Source organism: Amphiura filiformis, chromosome 4 (assembly GCF_039555335.1).
Source record: "Amphiura filiformis chromosome 4, Afil_fr2py, whole genome shotgun sequence".
Lineage (NCBI taxonomy): Eukaryota > Metazoa > Echinodermata > Ophiuroidea > Amphilepidida > Amphiuridae > Amphiura > Amphiura filiformis.
The window spans coordinates 28794651-28817357 of record NC_092631.1 but is presented as its reverse complement, the minus strand read 5'-3'; the positions used below and the strand labels follow the sequence as shown (position 1 = coordinate 28817357).

The 22707-nt window shown below is 34.8% G+C and overlaps 1 protein-coding gene across 1 annotated transcript; it reads left to right on the top strand.

Moving 5' to 3' along the window:
- The first annotated feature begins 508 nt into the window (after nucleotides 1-508).
- Nucleotides 509-22493, top strand: LOC140150101 (uncharacterized). Its single transcript, XM_072172105.1, has 7 exons — nucleotides 509-1232; nucleotides 12405-13526; nucleotides 15717-15800; nucleotides 18075-18380; nucleotides 19811-19930; nucleotides 20652-20796; nucleotides 21654-22493. Exons 1-7 carry the CDS (start codon nucleotides 509-511, stop codon nucleotides 22159-22161), a joined length of 3009 nt encoding a protein of 1002 aa, XP_072028206.1. The 3' UTR covers nucleotides 22162-22493.
- Nucleotides 22494-22707: the final 214 nt, after the last annotated feature.

Below are 22707 nucleotides of genomic sequence, written 5' to 3'. Positions count from 1 at the left end.
ACAGTGTATTTGTATTGTGCATTCGTGTGAGTTCGGGTAAAAGGTGATTTTGGCCTTGAGTCAAATACGACTCGTAACAACGCGTAGAACCAAAAAACGTGCTTCAAATTTCAGAATTGTAACAATTGTAACTTTTTATACTTAGATGTTAAGAAAACCTAATAAGTACAGCTATCACAAACAAATACCTGGCACATCAGCATTATTTTCAAACTTTCTTTTCCATTAAATCAACATGTTGTGCTTCTCAGAATGAAAACTCTGCATTTTTGTTACCAGCCATTTAGCTCGGATCGGATTTGTTGGTTGAAATCTGAAAAAAAAAACCCTGTCTAAAACCCCACCTTACATATTCTGCAGGTTTTCTCAATATATCTTGACCTCAGCATATGTCATTCAGCTTAGACCCGATTTGGTGCTTTGAAATCATTTCTGGTACTTCCCAAAAGCTTTTGCAATTTAATCGAGAATACGTCAATCCGATGAAGTTAACAAATGTCTCAATGACATGAAAAGAGGTAAAGCACCAGGAGAAGATGGAGTGCTAGTCGACATTCTCAAGGATGGAGGCAGCGCAGTAAAGGCAGAGCTTGCAAAGCTATTCACACTATGTATCCAGACTAACCAGACACCGGACAGTTGGAATAATGCCCTTATAATTCTCATTCACAAGAAAGGGGACATCAAAGACTTGAAGAACTACAGACCAATCAGCTTACTCTCAAACACATACAAACTTTTCACCAAAGTTCTTACAAATCGGATTACCAACATCCTTGACTTCAACCAACCGAGGGAACAGGCGGGGTTCCGGAGCGGTTATTCAACCACGGATCACCTTCATGTCATCAACCAAATTGTTGAAAAGATGGGTGAATACAGACAGCCACTATGCCTTGGATTCATTGACTACGAAAAAGCTTTTGATAGCATTGAGATCCAGGCAATCATCACAGCCCTCAAACAGCAAGGCGTCCATCCTGGATACATCCAGATAATAGATACTATCTACAGCAAGGGCACTTCAACAATCCGCCTCCACAAGGACAGTGATAAGATATCTATCCAACGAGGGGTGCGACAAGGTGATACCATTTCACCTAAACTGTTTAATGCGGCACTTCAAGAAATTATACGTCACCTAGACTGGGAAAGTAAGGGCATTAGCATAAATGGAGACAACCTGAGTCACCTTCGCTTCGCAGATGACATAGTCATAATAACAGACAATGGTAAAGACCTAAGAGAAATGATCAATGATCTCAACCATAGAAGCAATCAAGTGGGACTAAAGATAAACATGAGAAAGACAAAAGTCATGTTCAACCAGTTCGCCACAGAACAGCTGGTCATGGTAGGGAACACAGAAATAGAAAAGGTGGACCAATATGTGTACTTAGGACAACTAATCAATATGACTCACAATCACATGGATGAAGTAAAGAGGAGGACTAGGGCTGATTGGTGTGCATTTGGCAAGCTCAATGACATCATGAGAAGTAAGATGCCAACTTGTCTGAAACCAATGTGTACTACCAGCCATGACCTATGGAGCTGAAACGTGGTCACTTACTAAGAGGATGGAGCAAAAACTGAAAACTGCACAGCATAGCATGGAAAAATGTATGCTGGGCTACACCAAAAGGGACAGGAAAACAGTGGCATTGATCAGGAGCCAAACAGAAGTTACAGACATAATCCACACAATAAAAATGAAGAAGTGGCATTGGGCTGGCCATCTTGCAAGATCAACAGATAATAGATGGACAAAGAATGTCACAGAATGGAGGCCTTGGCTGGGCTCAAGACACCAAGGCAGACAGAAAGTCAGATGGAGGGATGAGATAGCAAGTTTCATTAGGGATCAGGTGGATGGCAAAAGCAAATGACAGGAAACTTTGGTGCCAACTTGGGGAGGCTTTCGTCCTCCAGTGGGCTGACTACGGCTGATGATGATGATGATGATGACGTCAATCCGAACATCGTTACTGTACTACCGCGCAGTCAGAGCGTGCGCAGTGACAATTTGCGCATCGATAAAGACTAAGACCAAATGTGATGCGATCAAGCAAAATCAGTCGGAACCCGGAAATATTAAATTGTCAGTTTCTTATAGGATAGTAACACGCATTTACAAAGCTGGATGTTGCAGAAAACCCCACTGAAATTGAATAAGCTGTTCCAAAGATATGAGCAATTAAAGAGTTTCCAAAACATGTGAAAACAAAAAGAAATATTCCCTTTGTTTGGTTATATCTCAAAATCAATATTTCCGAGTTCCGACTGATTTTACTTGATCGCATCACAAATGACAAATCCTCGAATAATTTTGTAACATTTGTGACCCGTTCTGACAAAACCAGGAACAAGTCGCATATTTAACATTTCATAATTTGAATAAAAATGTAAGCACGGGACATCGACAATAAGCTTCAAAATTATACCAAAATAATTAATTTATACATAGCATCAATACTTTTCAAGATATGGATATTTTTGTAAATGGTACCTTAATATTTTTGCCGACCTGCTAATCTGAGTAATGGGCTAATTAGTTTCCTGCTTTTAATAGGAATTATCATAGTTCAGCTGTCAATTATTGATTAAATAAAGTTCTTTTTAATAAGTACTTTCAAGGATTTGAAAGTCCACTCAGTCCCAAGGTCAAATACCATGAAATTAAGAATTCCAAAATTTGATTTTTTTTTTTTATGGGAATGTCATCTTTAAAGGCCTGTAACTCAAAAACATGCCTGGCGACTTGTTCCGGGGTTTTTTGGAGCTGGTAACATTTTATCATGTATGTTAGGAGACTTGAATGGGTTGTTCCGCATCGAAAAACAAGCTTTGAGATTTGTAATGTGTTAATGAGATGCCGCTTAAAAGGCTTGAACCCCGATTTAAAGTGTAAGGATATTTATATTCTCTAAATACGGTTCTATGAGGATATTTATAAGGTCTAAATATGGTTGTATTATACATGTTATAAGTATATTTTCGATCTCTTAATGTGATTAATTAAACACGCCTTCAGAACCCGGACTTCAGGCATGGTACATGCATTAAAGATATCAAGGCTTCTTTAGTGCACCAGATTATTATATTACAGAAATGTTTTACGTTGCCTGAAGTGAAATAAAAATGTATGCCTATATATGCTTATGTATTTCAGGTAAAAGTCTTGCAAACAAGATCTAGGTATGATACTAGTTAGTAGGCTACAGGGTACTATTACCAGTATTAGTATCCAGTGGTATTACTTTTATGAGAGTAGATGAGTGGCTAGACATGGGATTGATTGCACCATATCCCACAATGCAAGTTGATAAAGGTGACCTTCAGGCAGGTGTGTTTACATTTTGCAACATAATTATGATGGGCAAAGTCCCACTGCATGGTGGGATCATCAGGATTTATATTTCTTGCAGTGTATTTTGCCTGGACAACAAAGTTGGTGTTTGAAAGTTATTATACTTAGTTCTCTAGGTTAATAGGATGAACAAATTTTGATCTTTCCCCAGAGTAGGCCAGTGCACATTAACGCTGAAAAAACAGTGCATCTGACCGGATTCGAAACGACGACCTTCGTAATACTAGCACGACGCTTCAACCAATTCGAACCTAATACCATAGATTTATATCTTCCGCTCTTCTGTAGCGTGCCTCTGTGGTTCAAAAGGGGAAAATGTATTATTGTAAAGAAGAGGCGGACCGTGTATGAGGCGGACCATGTATTTTGACCAGTAATTTATCATAATTATCTGTCCAAAGACACTATAGAACACATCGCTCTGTTCTGTTGTTGTCCATTTTAAACCAAAGTTCATTCGATCATGTATACTTTTCTCTGTTCACTTATCGTTGGATATTATGTCCTATAAACGGAAATATATTCTTCTGTCGACTTGCTGAAGTCTGGTTTAGGAAACAAGTTAAACAACACATGCGTCGGTCAACATGTCACTTGGAAACAGCGTGGAACAAGGCCTGTTTCCTGTAGAAAGTAAGTGAATGGTAAAATCAGCACCGTTTTGGAAATTGTTATCTGTGCAAGGATTTTGTACGCAAAGGATATTATATTACACTCAATAGTAGTCGTCGCTGGACAAATTCGAAGCAGGATGCTCATCGGTCATGCAGAACGTTTAGTGCAACAGAACTTTATAATCAACAAGAAGAAGACTGCTGGATAAGAATATTGCAAATCATTATAATTTGTTGATTGTATGCATTCATGGAAGAGCATTATCCAGTCATATTATACGTTTCTTCAAAGATACAGACATATACTAAAAGTGTGTTTCGTTGTACATTCTAAAGTGAACGTGTAAAAGGGTGTTTTTGGCTTTGGGTCGTTGCGATCCACAATACAATGAAGTACGGTATTAGTATACACAGCTTAGCTTGAAAACTGTCACAACAGTTGCCAAGAGGGGGCAACATTTAAAGGGGCATTTCGTGATCCACAGCCTCATCCCCCACTTTTCTCAAAAAAGTTGAGATTTTTATATCACTGGAAACCTCTGGCTACATAATGTTTATGTACAAAATATTTCTTGCAGATTAATTCGTTTTGCAAAGATATCGTGAAATTTGAATTTCGTTCTGGTGCACCAGAACGAAATTACAACGCATTGTCTATGGAGCAGTGTAATACACATAATCATGCATAACTCGCAAACGCAAAATCGGAATCAACTGAAATTTTGGGAATAGGCTTTTTTCGTGGATATGTACTGAAAAATGTCATAAAAAGAGGATGCTAGGATCACGAAATACTCCTTTAACATAAAACAGGTGCATTTTTTAACTAGAGGGGTTGTAGGTTTATTAAAGAAAACAGGACAGGAATGAAAATTGAAGATTTTACCAAGGAATGGGAACGTGTGGGTGTAGAACGGTAATGATTATTATGAGGTAAGCGAGACAGGAACATAATTTCGCGTATATATTTTGGTAAACAATAAATAAATAGACTAACTAACTAACTAACTAACTAACTAACTCAATCAATCAATCATTCAATCAATCAATCAATCAATCAATCAATCAATCAATCAATCAATCAATAAAGAAATAAATAAATACTCTTACTATCTTCGTGCATAGTGCTCGATGCATTAAAGCAGAGCTAATACGAGTAGAACTTGTGGAACGAAAGATGTTGCTCTGAGTTTCACGCTAATGCGATCATCAGACAATAAATACATAAATAAATAAATAAATAAATAAATAAATAAATAAATAAATAAATAAATAAATAAATAAATAAATAAATAAATAAATAAATAAATAAATAAATAAATAAATAAATAAATAAATAAATGAATAAATACAATGAATATCTGAAACACATCTTTGTGTAGTCCCACTTTTTGAATCTAAAAATGTAAGTCCAACTTATTACATGTATAAAATTAACATTATCAGTATACAGTATCTTATGTATAATAATGAGCCATGTTAAAGGCCCATTCAGTGATCCCAGAGTAAGTGTAAAAAAAATTAATTTGAGAATAAAATGCTTAGTGAAGAATAGGCCTATGTTATTATAAAATATATTGACAAAGAATTGACAAAGTTAAAGCCCCATTCAAATACATGTAGCTAATTATTGGGGATTCATGTAAAATATATTGTCTTTAATCAGCCGCTTTCGGCTTTAACCACCAGCAGGCTATGTTAGCACATCCATGACAAAATATCTGAATTTTGATGATTCTTATGATTCTCCGGATAAGCAAATCACTGAATTTAAGCCGTATTGTTTTTGTGGTTTCAATCCGTTTTAATGATATCGATTTTTAATTTATTTAATGCCACTGTTCTTTCGCTTGAATTTTGGTATCTTGTTATGTTTTGTTTGTTTTTGTAGTTTTTTCATTTGGTGTAAGTCGGGTTTTTTGTATAGCCTTTTTGTGTTTGAGCAACTTTTGCATACGTATGTTTTGTTGTTGTTTTTAATTTTGAGCAGTTTTGTTCATTTTTCTTTTTAAAACTTTTCATTTGTTTTTGTTTTGTTTGTTTCGTTGTATGTGTGTTTTAATAACAAAATATTTTGTGGTAATGCGTACTCAATGTTGTCAAATTTATAATTACAGTGCATAGACATACCACATTGTAACCATCTGTTGATAAACAATGCTTGGCGAACAACATTGGATTTTCATTTTATTAGTCTCGTGAGCGTTTTAAAACAAGTGGTGGTAATGTCTGTTTACTAATAATTCATTATCATTTAGTTTTAAATATTTCATTAGATTTGTTCTTGTGTTGCGATACTGATGTATCAGGTGCACATAGGCCTATGCGTCAATAAAATAACAAAATGCATTTCAGGCAATTTTCAGGCAATTTTTACTTAACAGTAACACTCCTCACACGGATGTCGATACAGAAATATTCAAAAAAAATCGTGTATTTTCAAGACCATTATTTGGAATCTGCATGAAAAGTGTATTTACATAAGCCCACTTTGCTTCAGTGGTTCTTAAGATAACTCTTGATATTTCAGCTGAGAAATTATGTCAAAACTTGGACTTTTTATGTTGAAGCCTACTACGGCTATCAGTATACTCAGATCATTAAGCATATTACTGATATTACTCTTCATATTAGCATCATATATCATTTAATGATTAAAATATATTTCTATGATTAAAGCTTAACATCCTCCGTTTGATTTGATGCGGTATAATAAGCGTTTGGTAGACGTTTTGAAGTCTTTTAAAAGAGCACAGCTCCTTAAGGGGTGGACAATGACAAAAATTAAAAATCAAGTTCGCAAATTTTAATGATATTTGCATATCTATTTGTACATGCACGAATACCGGTACCTCAATTGTCTTAATTGTTTCAAATAAAACAAGCAACAACAAAATACAATCATTATTGCTATAATAATTATACTCATATCACGATAATCAGTTATTGATTATTCTAAATTGAAACAATGACGACACCATAGTAAACAGTGCCGGTAAAGGTCAATCGATAATTTTGCAGCTCATTCAATGAAATCCTACTCAATGTACATAAAACAGACGATGATAAAAACAATTGACCATCGATCTCAATGCTCTGCATGCTAGTCACTCATAGCCTCCAACATAAAAAAAAAAGTCCAAGCTTTGAGATATTTTCCAGAAATTTCAAGACGTATCTTAGGAACCACTGAACCATTATTGTTTTTACTCATTTTAATGCATTATCATGCTTAGTCTCGGTACCAGCCGGTTTGTGCTCCTCCGTCCCTGGTTTGTTTAGGGACGGAGGAGCACAAACCGGCTGGTACCGAGACTATATCATGCTGAGTCCAATTATGGTTATGAAAATTTACAATTCTGAAATTTGTGAATTAAAACAAATCAAACTCGCATGGAGAGAGTTAACAATTGAATTAAGTACTGCATTGAGTATTATATTAAAAAAAGATATTTGGAAAAAAATACAAAACGAGACAAAATAATAAAGCAGAAAATGAGAGATGGTGGCAATAAAAAGGAAAATATTTTAATAAGCAATAAAGCTCATTTTTACTAAGAAATACTCTAAAAAGAGTCTTATTTTGCCTCCTTGGCATTCAAAAACTGGGAAAAATGGCTTCAGACCCAATTTTTAACATAATTTGTATGCTCATTTCTTATTGTAATTTTTAAAGGGGCATTTCGGGATTTTAGCGTCCTCTTTTTAGGGGATGGTTAAAAGATATCGACGAAAAAAGTTTATATCAAAATTTCATAATTGCATGTATTATAAGTGCACACCACTGCGTTGCAATTTCGGTGTGACGCCATACTGAAAAAAAACCCAAGTTGGACGATGTCTGTCAAACCAACAATTCTGCAACTTCAGGTAATTCACACAAACATAAGGTTGTCCTAACTTTCTGATGGTATAAATTAATTTTTTTGTGTAAAGTTTGGAGGTGAGGCTGTGGATTACGATGTGCCCTTTAAACGGTTTACCCAATGCTTAGTAACATCCCGTTTTTCATAACTATATGTTGAATCAAATTAGTGTATGGTTGGGAAGATGTTGAAACTGAAAAAGCAGAGAAAATGGGTGCTATCCCTATAAATTATGACGCATATCTATTGTTATTGACAATGTACGTGAAACTATTGATGTTTTTAGTTTGGCCACACAGGCTATATCACTATGAGCCACAACATGCTCATCTATCAGGGCACAGTTCTTAAACCCCATTACATTTGTCTATTAATTGAATGACCTTTGAAAATTTGGGTACAAAAACTCATACTCTGCAACTTGAGGTTAAATTTTGCACTGTGATTATGGAATTGAGGTTATTGGACTATACCATTAGGACGAGGCTATTGTGGTCCATAGTGTATACCAACGTGTAACAGCTGCTACAGATGATGGTATCAACATTTGCAAATTATACACAATGCTAAATGTAGGCCTACTACTGGTAAACTATTTTGGATGAATATGTTAGATATGATTTTAAGAAAAATATCAGCAATGATTTTGTTTCCAACATGATGGATTATAAGAGTATCTTGTTGATTACGTGTCTGTGTTTTCTTCAAGTGGTAGTGGTGATAAAAACGGAAACGAGTAAGTAACGAAATAGTTTTGATATTTTTTTTCTTCGTTTTTCCCGATGCAGTTGATTAGCTTAAAAGAGTGGTATTATTACTATGCAAAACTGGCTAAACGTGTTTAAACCGGGATAAAATTACATCAGCACGTAGAAGTGAAGCGCAACTAATTATTACCTTTATGAAAAACTATATTAAAACAAAGCAAATAAAAAAGTGAATTAATCTACAACTCCTTAACCCTCTCCACACGGGTGTCGACTGCAGACGACAAGAAATTCAGAAATTCAAAAATTTCAGAATTTTAACTTTTCATGACCATATTTGGAATCAGCATGAAAAATGCATTACAATGAGTACAAACAAGCCAATTATTGGTTCAGTGGTTTTTAAGATAGCTCTTGATATTTTGAGAAAATATCTCAAAACTTTGACTTTCTATTTTGAAGCCTATGGCTAGCACGCAGACCGACGTGAGCGTGTTAAATTCTGGGTAAAATTACAAAACGTGGCGGTGAAAACGAGCTCGAGATAATTAATATTTTAATAAACCAGATTATTAAAAGTAAACAAACAAAAAGGTGAAATAATATAGCGCTTCATACTGATTGTACGTGTTTAAAAAGGCATTTTATTCTTTAGACTTTAAATTTTTGGGTAGTAAGATTTAAACAGACTTAATTGTCATTATGTTCCATGCATAATGCGTATTAATTATTACGACATTTTAATCACCATGTAGAGATCCACCTTGTATGACCAAGATCAAACAAGCTTTCCTTTATTTTATTTCATTATTTGGGTTTGGGTTTAAATTGGATAGAAAACCTTCCTGGGTATTAATATTACCAATAATACAGGGTGTACCAAAGTGATTGGTACCCAATTATTATTAAAAAAAACACAATGGCGGTGGCAATTAAAAATGTTGACATTTCATATTGAAGATATGGATTTTTTTCCCTCAAAAGACCTAATTTTTGTGTGTGTTTTGGGTGAAAAATCCATATCTTCAATACGAAAGGTCAAAATTTTCAATTGATCGTCGGCTTTTCATCCCACCTACATACACTTTAGGTATAAATCATCAGATGTATAAAATTTACTTCGAGTAGGCCTACTGTTAAATATCAAAAATTTCCATTTTTAATCATTTGCCATAAAATGTGTAGGCCTACTACATTACATTGCGAAATCAACATTATTTGATATCAGAACGACATTCTTCGTATTTAGAATGCAATTCGATATGTCTGATGTGCTCTAATGTCCCACAATAAATACTTTCCAAACGTTCATACGCAACGGAGTCCTAATAATAACTTGAAACTATGGTCCCATTTATTTTAGTCTAAAAATACTGTAGGCTTACTAAATAGATTTGTACAACATAGTATGTTAAATTATACTACACTGTCAGATTCCTAGGCCTATTAGGGCTGCCTACACAAGTATCACTATCGCCAGTGTGGTACCAGTGCAGTACCACTGCTGGTAAATCCTGTGCAGTAGCAGCATTGGTATACAGTCCCTGTATAGGTACTCTGTGTCTACCAATCAGGTACCTTGGCGACTAAATAAAAGGAAACTTGTGTATACATGTATAGTCGCAATGTCATATTAAAGTGAGTTTGGTCAAATTTCTTTAAAACCTGATTTTATTTTGGCATTTGTAATATTTACACATGTCCCTTACACATAATTGAATTATAGTATATATAGGGGGTTTCTATGGGACATTTAAAGTCATATTAAACTATGACATGACTATAATAAACTATATTAAAAACTATGACTGAGTAGGCGCTAGACCTACTGGTACTAGTGCATATGATCATAATTATGGGGACGTGCCGCAAGCTTAATTTCTTTCTGCAACCATAATGGGCCGCAATATATCACTAACCGCATCGTCCGAGGCAAGGTTCATTATTGTCAGGGTTAGGGGTTAGGGTTATGGTCTTATGGTTTAGGGTTAGGGTTAGGGTTAGGGTTAGGGGTTAGGGTTAGGGTTTAGGGTTTAGGGTTAGGGTTTAGGGTTAGGGTTAGGGTTAGGATTATATTCGTATTTATTAGTACTAATATACTAGTAATAGTATATTGTGTGTATGCACTTTATTCCGTAATCAATAAGTATCATAAACAAACACCTTTCTGGCACAACGAATCATAGCACAGTCGTGTAGGCATTAGACTATGGATACATAGGTTTTGGGTTCGAACCCCAGGTAAACCTTTGTATAATTTTAATTCTATCGATTTCTTTTTATTTTATTAAGTAAGAGGAAATAATAATGGTAATAAACTCGTGTTATATCTAGCCTCATAGGCCTATAATTACATGTATGTACTACGTGTTATCGCATTGCGGCCCATTATGGTTGCAGAAAGAAATAACGCGTGCCGCAAACGTGGGAAGCATTTTCAGCCTTTTCAGAACCATTTTTTAGACAAATTTTGGTATATGGGTGGTCCTTCTTTCACAATTTTCTCAATTTGTCCTTAATTTTGCGCACTGTAGCCAACATTTATGATATTCTCCCAAAATTATGGAATAAAATTTATAAAAAAAATTAAGACAATTTGTGTTAAATTTATTGAGAAAGTTTGAATTGTGGTATATCGATGGGTACAAGTTTTCTTAAAAATTGGTATATTGATGGGTCTCCTTTCAATTATTCTCAGCGGTATTTTCCAGTTTTAGCTAAAACAAAACTGCATAGTACTTAATATAATTTATTATTGATCTTAAGTTTTAGAAAATGAGTCAAGGAAGTCTAATTGCATAGGTCTTGCGGTTCATGCGTTTAAGTAAAATGTTCTATCAAAACGAAAGTGTTGCTCATTTTGCCGGACCTACTGATCGAAATCGTGTAAATGGGACGGAAATGAGACCAATTAGGCCCCTATTAGCCTTGTGATATTCTTTATGGACCCTATACCATTCTCAATCCTCTTGTGTGTCACTTTTATTTGTCTCAATGTTTTAGTGCGTAATGCTCTCCTTCGACTCGCCTTAACAGTGCATACTGTCACTGCTCCTATTGCCGTGTTGGCTACTTAAATTTAGCTTATATCTTGCTGTCTTCAGTATATAACATTAAGCAAGTAATGCTATCTTTAGTAGATAGCATTGAGCAATTATTGCTTTCTTCAGTAGATAGTATTGAGTAATTATTACTATCTTCAGTAGATAGCATTGTGAAATTATTGCTTTCTTCAGTAAATAGTACTGAGTAATTCAGTATTGCTATCTTCAGTTGATAACATTGAGTAATTATTGCTATCTTCAGTAGATAGCATTGAGTAATTATTGCTATCTTCAGAAGATAGCATTGAGCAATTATTGCTACCTTCAGTAGATAGTATTGAGAAATTATTGCTATCTTCAGTAGATAGTATTGAGAAATTATAGCTATCTTCAGTAGATAGTATTGAGTAATTATAACTATCTTCAGTAGATAGTATTGATAAATTATTACTATCTTCAGTAGATAGCATTGAGAAATTATTGCTATCTTCAGTAGATAGTATTGAGAAATTATTGCTATCTTCAGTAGATAGTATTGAGAAATTATTACTATATTCAGTAGATAGTATTGAGTAATTATTGCTATCTTCAGTAGATAGCATTGAGAAATTATTGCGACCTTCAGTAGATAGCATTGAGTAATTAATGCTATCTTAAGTAGATAGGATTGAGTAATTATTGCTATCTTCAGTAGATGGTATTGAGAAATTATTCAACTCAGTGGAGTGTAAATTTAGCTTATAACTTAAAATTTTTGAACTAACCAATTTTCCCTTTCCCACATCACTCGGTTTTTTATACAGGTTTGGCGCCATTTACGACAGCTGCGTCCGAGGCAAATTCAACACAACCAAGCTCTGAAAAAGGATCCGTTGACAACGGGAAGGAGACGGGGTCAAACACCACTCAAAGTGACACGACGTTCCCTTCTAATGCAACAATAAGTAATACAACTAATCCAACATATCCCAATGCGACTGATGAACCACAGACTAACGACACATATACTGTGACTCCTGTGTATGAGAATAGCACGTATCCAATGCGGACGTTAGAGAGCACACCAAATGTTACTATGGAAACAAATGTATCTATGAGCACATTATCACCAGAACAAACTGACTCGACCAATGTCACATCGTCCTTGAATGATACTGACTTCACAACAACCGATGCGTACACCACTTCATCGTTTAACGATTCTGAAGAAACTACTAGTCCCATGTTTGTATCGCCCAATGAGACATCGTCCATTAATTCTACCGACTCTTCAAATACAACCGATGTGTATACAACTCAGTTTCCGGATGTTTCCGAGCAGCCGAATACAAACGATACAAATGTAACATCTACAATCCCACCAAGCACTCAAATAACCATGACAACTACAAATTTGACAACAATTTTGCCAAATATAACCACTGAATATTCATATCAAAATGAAACTGACTTTTCAACACCTAACATGACTACCTTAAGAACTACACCTTCCAATTTTACTACAGTATCTTATAATACCACTACGACAACTCGCCCTATGTCAACTCGTCCAGCTACAAACGATACCACCACGTCGCAACTCACAACAACCATGTTTTCAAATGTTACTATAAATTCTACACAAAGTCCGAGTATCCAACCCACTAGCCAACAAATGACAACAAATTCGCTAACAAGCTCTGCAGCAGATACACTACCGGTCACTTTTGTACTTGCTATCGTCGATACCGATCACAAACCTGTTATTGGACCAATTGTACAATTGTCATCCAGAAGTTTTGATACGATTCGAATTCAGCTACACGGTTCGTCTCATATTGTTCGTAAAACTGTTTTTGTCAAGAAAGGTGATGGTGTTGTCCTGATGGCAATAAAGCCTGGATATGCAACCAATTCTTTGAGGTGGATACACAGTGACAAAACACGTAAGAGTTTTAATTTTAGAAGGTACATTAGTAGAAATAATTTATTGGTAATTACACTGGTCGAATTTAAGGTTTGGAATGTTTATCTGAAAGCATTAATGCTTGTTTCAATTATCCAAACAGGACAGTCAATGAAGTGGTGCATGTATTTATAGAACCGATTTCGGAGCATGCTAAGAAAAAAGATTCATTGGGATCATATTTTGTGCATTTTTTAAAGATATGAAAGTTCCTGAATTTTTTTTTAATGAAAAGTTATAGCTTAAGTATAATTTCCTAATTGACTGAGAGACTCCCACCGGACTGATGAGTTCAGTTTCCAATTACTGTGACCACTACCATTAATATATTTTTTATATAAATTATTAACTTTCTTCTTTTGCCTTGGGTTATGCCTCAAGAAAAACTATTTATAGGTTAGTTCTGAATCGCATAAACTGCACATTTTGACGATCTACGACCGAATGACCACGTATTCCCAATAACTTTGACCATGATTGTTTCCATTTATGTAGAGACAGTGGGGCATGCCGTTCGCCTAAGATTATACGACTAACCTTGGACGTCCGTCCAAGAATTTAGCGGTAGGCTGTAAAATGGACGAATCACTGAGGGCCAGAAACTACAAACGGTCGATCATCTTTTAAGCGCATCAATTCACGCAAATAAAATTGGTCTTAAAATTAATCGTCAAATTTATATTCAAAATTGGATGCCTAATTTCTCGATCAAGCGGATGGGGTATTTTGTTTTATTCGAAGCAACCTTAACCCATTCAGTGATAAGCTCATCCGGACGATCGTAAATTTCATCAAAATTCAGACCTTGGTACTTTGTCATTGTCATAGATGTGCTAATTATAGCCTGTTAGTGGTTCAGCCGAAAGTTGTGTATTTAAGACTAAATAAGGCATTTTAGATGACTCTGTAATGTATACTGACAGTATATAGCTACATGTATTTGAATAGGGCTTCAACTTCGTCAATACTGCTGTTTTGTTTGGTGTCTTTTTTCGGTTTTTTTTTTTTTTTGCCAAATTTTTAATTTCAAAATTACCAAATGACAATTTGAATGACTTATCCCGCTTCGCTTTTAAGCAATTTATAAACAATTGTATTTTTTTTTTACACTTTCGCTGGGATCATTTTCATCATATAAAACAGATAATGAAACTGAAACTTTCCAAAATCATTTATGAGTCTCCAAATTTTTGTTGTTTCATAATGATGAATTCTGAATGGCTTCCTTGCATAACCACTAAACACATAATGAACTGCAGCATATAATAATGTATGCTGCTTCCCCCTAAAATGTTACAATTACAGAAAATCACATAGGCATGCACCTGTTCCCTAAATATTCAAATTCATTTCCAAACTGAGTTATTGAGGCATTATTATATCAGTTACAACAGATGGCGTTGAAAATACCATCATTAAACACAGTTCTCTGTCTCCATGGTAACGTTATCAGGGTGCGTCAAATAAAAAAAAGTATACTACCATTCATCTCAAAATTGATATTTTTAGCTTTGAAAACAGTAAACAAATGTATATCACGTAAAAGGGGTCCCAACTTGTGACACATGGCCATAGGGAAAACTATCGCACGGTGACATTGGTCGTATCGTTTGTAGTTGACCATGACAAAATGACAAGTGCGATCGTTCGAACTGATGAGGCATTATTTGTTTGGTCACGAGAGTCTATAAAACGGGGACCCCGAAAACTGGGACCCCTTAAAATCACCCAATAGAAATACTGACACAATTTTAGGGGGTCTTCGTTTTTCAACTTTGGAGTCCCCGTTTTCAAGATTCACCCATGGTAATCTGAAAAACGGGGACCCTAAAATGGGGACCCTCAAAGTTCGTTGTAGCATTATGAAGATATTTTAAGGGTCCTCGTTTTTAGGGTCCCTGTTTTCCAGATTACCCTGGGTAAATCTGGAAAACGGGGACCCCAAAGTTGAAAAACCCGTTTGGTCACAGGTGTCGTAAGGTATTAAGGTAAGGTCACATGTACCAAAGTGCCCATCTTATGATTTATTTTTTTTGGCGTTTTGGTTAGATTTTCCTGAATTAACTTAGCTGTTGTGAGTTCGTCACTCCTCCAATGCACACAATGAGTCTGCTTTACCTTGCTGATATCACCACTAATTTATTTAATTTCGATTATGGTTTACTTTCAGTTCTGGTCATACTTCTTGCAAAACTTCAGCCAGCATTTGTCAGCTTAGTAGAGGACACGGTACATATTGAAACAACAAGCAATGGTAACAACTATGTATATATTGTTTGTGTTCCATTGTTTATTGTTTGGGTTCTTAGTTTTATACATAATTTTTGTTGTTGTATGTAAATCTAACTGTTTGAAAAAAATGACTGTTTTATGTAATTTTCGCTGCCATTCCTTGTGTCGCTAGATAGCATTTAGCAAATTAGTGCTGCCTTCAGTTGATAGTATTGAGAAATTATTGCTGTCTTCAGTTGATAGCATTTAGCCAATTAGTGCTGCCTTCAGTTGATAGTATTGAGAAATTATTGCTGTCTTCAGTTGATAGTATTGAGAAATTATTGCTATCTTCAGTAGATAGCATTTAGCAAATTAGTGCTGCCTCGTTGATAGCATTGAGAAATTATTGCTATCTTCAGTTGATAGTATTGAGAAATTATTGCTATCTTCAGTTGATAGTATTGAGAAATTAGTGCTTTCTTCAGTAGATAGCATTGAGTAATTATTGCTATCTTCAGTAGATAGGATTGAGTAATTATTGCTATCTTCAGTAGATGGTATTGAGAAATTATTTCTATCTTCAGTAAATAGCATTGAGCAATTATTGCTATCTTCAGTAGATAGCATTGAGAAATTATTGCTGTCTTCAGTAGATAGTATTGAGAAATTATTGCTATCTTCGGTATATAGCACTACGAAATTATTGCTATCATCAGTAGATAGCATTGAGTAATAATTGCTATCTTCAGTAGATAGCATTGAGCAATTATTATTACTTTTCAGTAGATATCATTGGGTAATTATTGCTATCTTCAGTTGATAGCATTGAACAATTATTGCTGTCTTCAGTAGATACCATTCAGCGATTATTGTTATCTTTAGCAGATAGCATTCAGCGATTATTGCTATCTTTAGCATTGAACAATTATTGCTATCTTAGCATTGAACAAGTATTGCTGTCTTCAGTAGAGAGCATTTAGTAGTTATTGCTTTCTTCAGTAGATAGCATTAAGTAATTATTGTTATCTTTAGTACGGTAGATAGTATTGAGCAATTATTGATATCTTTGGTGGGCAACACTAAGCAGTTATTGCTATCTTCAGTAGATAGCCTTGAGCAATTATTGTTATCTTCAGTAGATAACATTTAGCAATTATTATTGCCACCTTCAATCGATAGCATTAAGCAATTATTGCTATCTTCATTAGTTAGTATTGAGCAATTATTACTGTCTTCAGTAGATAGCATTTAGCAGTTATTACTTTCTTCATTGAGTAATTATTGCTATCTTTATTTGATAGCATTGAACAATTATTGCTGTCTTCAGTAGATAGCATTAAGCAATTATTGTTATCTTTAGTAGATAGTATTGAGCAATTATTGATATCTTCGGTAGATAGCACTAAGCAATTATTGCTATCTTCAGTAGATAGCCTTGAGCAATTATTGTTATCTTCAGTAGATAGCATTGAACAATTATTTTTGTCTTCAGTAGATAACTTTTCGCAAGTATTAATATCTTCAGTAGATAGAATTAAGCAAGTATTGCTATCTTCGGTAGATAGCATTAAGCAATTATTGCAATATTCAGAAGATACCATTGAGCAATTATTGCTATATTCAGTAGATAGCATTATACAATTTCTATTTCTTCAGTAGATACCATCAATAAAAACGTTTTAAAACATTTTGTAAGAAAACACACCACATTACACGTTGGCAAAAGTTAGTGTTAAATATCATTTGTGAACGTTTTACCGCCGAAATAGTTTGTCAGCACTTAAATACCAGTATCTTAAAATGCTTTACTGTATGTAGAAGATAGTTTCAAACAAATTACTCTCTTCAGTAGAAAGCCCCAGAGGAATATTACGTTCAGTAGAACGCATCAAACAAATCTATCTTCAGTTGAGAGAATCAAACAAATATTGCTATCTTCAGTAGAAAGCATCAAGTAGTTCTAATTCAGTAGAAATCATGCAATAGATATATTCGTATTGGTAGAGTTTAAACCTGTACACACAACTAAAATTGTTCACTTACGTGAGCTTTCGACACGACGACTCTGTGTCTTTTTCAAACTGATGGTGATTGAGTTATTGATATTCGTGCCTATAGCTCTTTTGAACAAATGGATATCTTCAATGAAAAAACATTAAACAAATATTCACATCATCAGAAAATAGCATCAAACAAGGTTGCTATCCTCCGTAAATAGCATAAAATGGATTATATCTTCAATAGATAACTTTAAAATATCATGTGATCTTCTATAGCAATAGATTTATAAATAAAATGAATTTTGTTTTTCCAGAGGATGATCAGAGCGCAAGTATTCAATTTCCAATGTCTACCACGGACTGGACCAATCTATCAGCATCGTATCTTCTGACCTCTGACCTCACTCTTCTCCCAGACCCAACCAGTAATACAGACAAATCCAAATCTGGCATTGTCTCTCTTGTACCATATGCTGCCATACAACTAACATTACATAATGGGGATATCCCCGTTACCATGGTTACGGGTGATTTTGCTATGGTGATACCGATTAGTGATGACGTGGAGGATTTTAAAAATGGGGATAAGATTCCAGCTTGGTATTTTGATGAAAATTCAGGTATGCATTATAAATTAACTTTTGCTATTATTAACCGGTCCACCCTGATCCTCGTTAGTCAAATTTTACCCCATGCTATTTTGAGGTTTTTAAGGATTTATCAAGTAATAATTTGAAATTTTGGTTAATGAGTCGATTCCTAGGTTTATTTCATCCACCGTTGTTGTTGGTTTTCATAAAACCACCTTGCCCTCTTAAGAAAATAATGACGCGTACCCAACAAACACAAAAATGTTTTTAAAACGTTTTAAATATATATGTTATACTTTGGGTTTTGGTTTAGATAAAAAACGTTTCAATAACATTAAATGTCGGGATATATGAAGGTCATGAAAACGTTTTAAAATGTTTTGTATGAAAACATGACTACAACAACATTTTAAAAATGTTTTCTAAATGTTATTGTAAAATATTTTACCCAAACATTTTTTGTCAACATTATGTTCGAATATTTGCAGTAGGTTATCAACAACTGTTTTTGAATGTTATGAAAACGTTTTATACCCTTAAAATTTATATAACCCGACATTCAAACGTTTTCTGGCTACCTTTTTCAAACCTTCTACGATTGATGTCGAAAACGTTTTGTGTTTGCTGGGTATAAACACTATCAGTGATTCGCTATGTCAGACAATCTAATAAAATCATCAAAATTAAATGAATGCCTTTTTTTGTAAGCCAACATACTGATAATATTGACAACAACCCAGTATGTTTAACATTTGATATTTTCTTGTAAATATTGGAGGCTTCTATAACATCTATCTGTCTGCCTTAGAGCAACAATCAATTGACTGGACCTTTATTGTTTAGAACTGATATCTACATTTGCTTCCTTTCTGTTATTATTTTTCATTATTTTTACCTGAGCTAGCGGTGTTTCCGCTCACGAAAAATAATGGCTATAGACGCTCATAGGGTATTGGTTAAAATACGTGAGACCCCAAGGCTCATTGTAATGGGTTTTATTTTCCTAAAGGCATGGTTTTCATTGGGAAAGGAGAAATATAGCGAAAACTTTCTTTTTGACCTATTGTTTGTCATTAACTACAATACGTATGGAAATGTAGAAATATAAATGTGAAAAGTGGCTTCCGTGAATCATTTCCTGTAATATAAGATCAATGTATTGCTATGCAGAAATGAACTGTAATATTTAAGCAAAGCAACCAAACTGGAAAAATATGACCAGAATGCTCCGACTCGCCTTAATTAAGAACAACAAAACCTATGGAAACAGATATCGATTATTGTCTTATTTGACTTATTTTCTTTAAGAGCAATGTATTAATATGAAGCACAGCAGTTTTGAAGTTAAATGGCGAAAACTGGAAAAATATGGCTCCTACTCATCCCACTCGCTCGCCTTAATTTATTCCTATAATTAATTAATCTTCATATCCCATTCATAACATTCAACCATTATATAGGTACATGGGTAGAGAACGGAGAAGGCACAGTAAGGAAGGCGACCTCTGGTGCTATGTTGTGGCATTTCTCAGCACCACATTTATCATGGTGGATGGCGGCAACACAAGTTGAAATCTTAGGTAGGTACCGTAGTGCCGAGTCCCGAAGATTTTCACAGCATCCTAGAATACAAAGAAACACTAAATACGCGTAATCAAAAGAATAAAATCCATTGTAAAGGAAAATTAGCCGAAATTATTTAATAATCTAACTAACGGTCGGAAAACTTAAATAGATATTGTGCAATAATAATAACTTGTGTTTGGTAGCATGGCTAACTGGGGTAAGGTGCTAGTAAATTTTGGAAGCCTATTGTTTTGATGGTGTGTGTTCGATTGTGCCAAATTTGCTTCTTCCATCTTTCTTTTCCCCTTCATCTTTCTTTTTCTCTCTTCTCTTTTACCCTATATTTCCTTGCTCTCTTTTCCTTTTTCTAGTTTACAATATTTTCAAAGAAATCGAAATCGTCCTAAAAGTTTAATTTTTTTAGTTTGTCTTTAGATTATTTATCTCCATTTTTTTTAATTATTATTATTCTTTCTCCCTTTTCTTTTCAGTCTGCCTGACCTTTTCCGTTTTTAAGACTCTTCTTGTCCTTCTTCTAACTGTACACAATATTGATAATTTATTTACTTCTTTGATATTGTCAAAACTCGGAACCCTCAGTTTATGATTTAATTTAGGCGGGTCACTCTAAGCGACATTTTCAATGTTGTAAACTGACGAGAAAGAAGTCACACATTCTTCAATGTTTGCTGTGTTCCAAAACGATGATTGAGAAATAAGTTGTTATTCTTTCAGAGCCACCTATTCCCAAGCCACCTAAGGTGGGTTTGCTGGGGAGTCTGAATGGTATGCAGTTTATCACCATACTCATCATATCGTGTCTCGGGGTGTTTGGTATCGGCGCTATGATAATACTCATTTGTATTAAGCCTAAAGAAATGTAAGTATTATGACATAATTATAAGCTCTAATTAGTAACGGTGCCAGTGGGTGGGCGGGGTGTCAAAATAAGATATTTTTGGGTGAAACAATTCAGACACCCCTTGCCTCCGAATGTTTGAAAAGCTCATTACTTTGTTCTTGCATATTTGTCAGGGACCAAGACTTGCTATCTTCAGTAGATAGCATTGACCATTTGGACCAAATGCATGCAGGCTGCAAACAAAACATAATGTAGGACTACCAGTTATGTTCACACAAAGACAATATGTCAAAATTAAAACCAGCAGCCAATACCTATACCCTTTTGCTCTACCTTAATTTGTTAAAATCGGATGAGAATTAAAGAAATGGTGATCTAAAACCCAAGGAAGGAACGAAATCAAAAGTTGTATTTTAATAGTCTAATCATTGGAAGGCACGGCGCTATAATATAGTTCTCTTGTTCGAGAATGATTAATGTTAAATCTATAGTTAATTTCAGTAAACAAAAGTTAATAGCATTAAACAATTTGCCTATTAGGTTAGCATTAGAAGATAGACAAAGAATTCTCAAAATACACGCTTACGCTACGAAAAAGATTTAAAAAAACATATGTTATACGGGTCGGGTCAGACCGACTCAGATTTTGCATTATGTGGATGATTTTTTTTAGCTGTATGCAATTAAAAACAGCTTTTTTTGCTTTTTTTTGGCCGAATTGAGTTGATTTTGACTGACATATTTTGAGTAAACCCAAATCTGATTTTCAAGCTTTCGGTGATTCTTTGAAGGTACTAGCCTCTCGCAGAAATAAATAATTAAAAAAATCCCGATTACATCATACAATGATTCCATCTTAATCTTTGTCATTCCAGGAAAGGAATACAACAAAATGGTTCTTCCAGAAGCAGAAAAAGCAGAACAGATTCTGACTCTGTGATTACTGGAAGCAACACACACCTCGCTAACAACATTGAACTAAAAGAGAGCCCTGATGACGAGGACCTGCCGCTTCCTCCGCCTCCTCCTCCACTAGAACCACCAACAGTGTCAATAGGAATGGATAACCACGGTATGGACTCCGACACCATGGATGAGATCATTTTACAAGTTCCAGATAATGACACTAAATTTGACGAAACAAGTAGTTACATATACTCTACTCATCTGGACGTTTCTGATTGTAACGATAAGATAGATGATTCCAGTAGCTTTGTGTATACTAATAATACTTTTTTGAATGTCGGTGGTGGACAGAAGGATAGGTCTGATACTGCTAGTATATTAGACGCCTTCCCGTCTGATGATGATTCGCAATCTGCGTCTCACGGTCCAAGTGAGGATGAGAGCAGTATCAGCTATCAGGAAAACATTGTGGTGTAAGACGTTTGAGTGGGCACTTGGCTGAAAGTCTGCGAACATTTTTGTAACCTGGATACAAGGCTTCATTCCGCTTTTATCCTTCTTTATATCCATGGTATTTGAGATATTTCCCGTTTGATCACTATATGAACCCGGGGATGGGACATTTAACATTAAAGAGCCATTCAGTGATCCCAGCGAAACTGTAAAAAAATAAATGTGTTTATAAATTGCTTAAAAGTGAAGGATATGTCATTCAAATAGTCATTTGGTATTTTTGAAATGAAACATTTGGCAAAAAACAAAGAAAACAGCAGTATTGGCGAAGTTGAAGCCCCATTCGAATATATGTAGCTAATTTATATAATGTCAGTAGGCCTATCTAAATTACAGATGTTAATTCCTTATTTTTTTCTTAAATACACGGCTTTCGACTGAACCACTAGCAGGCTATGTTTACATATTTATGACAATGAAAAAGCTACCAATGATCTGAATTGTGATGATTTTTACGATCGTCCGGATGAGCAAAATCACTGAATGGGCCTTTAAAAGTATCGGTTATGT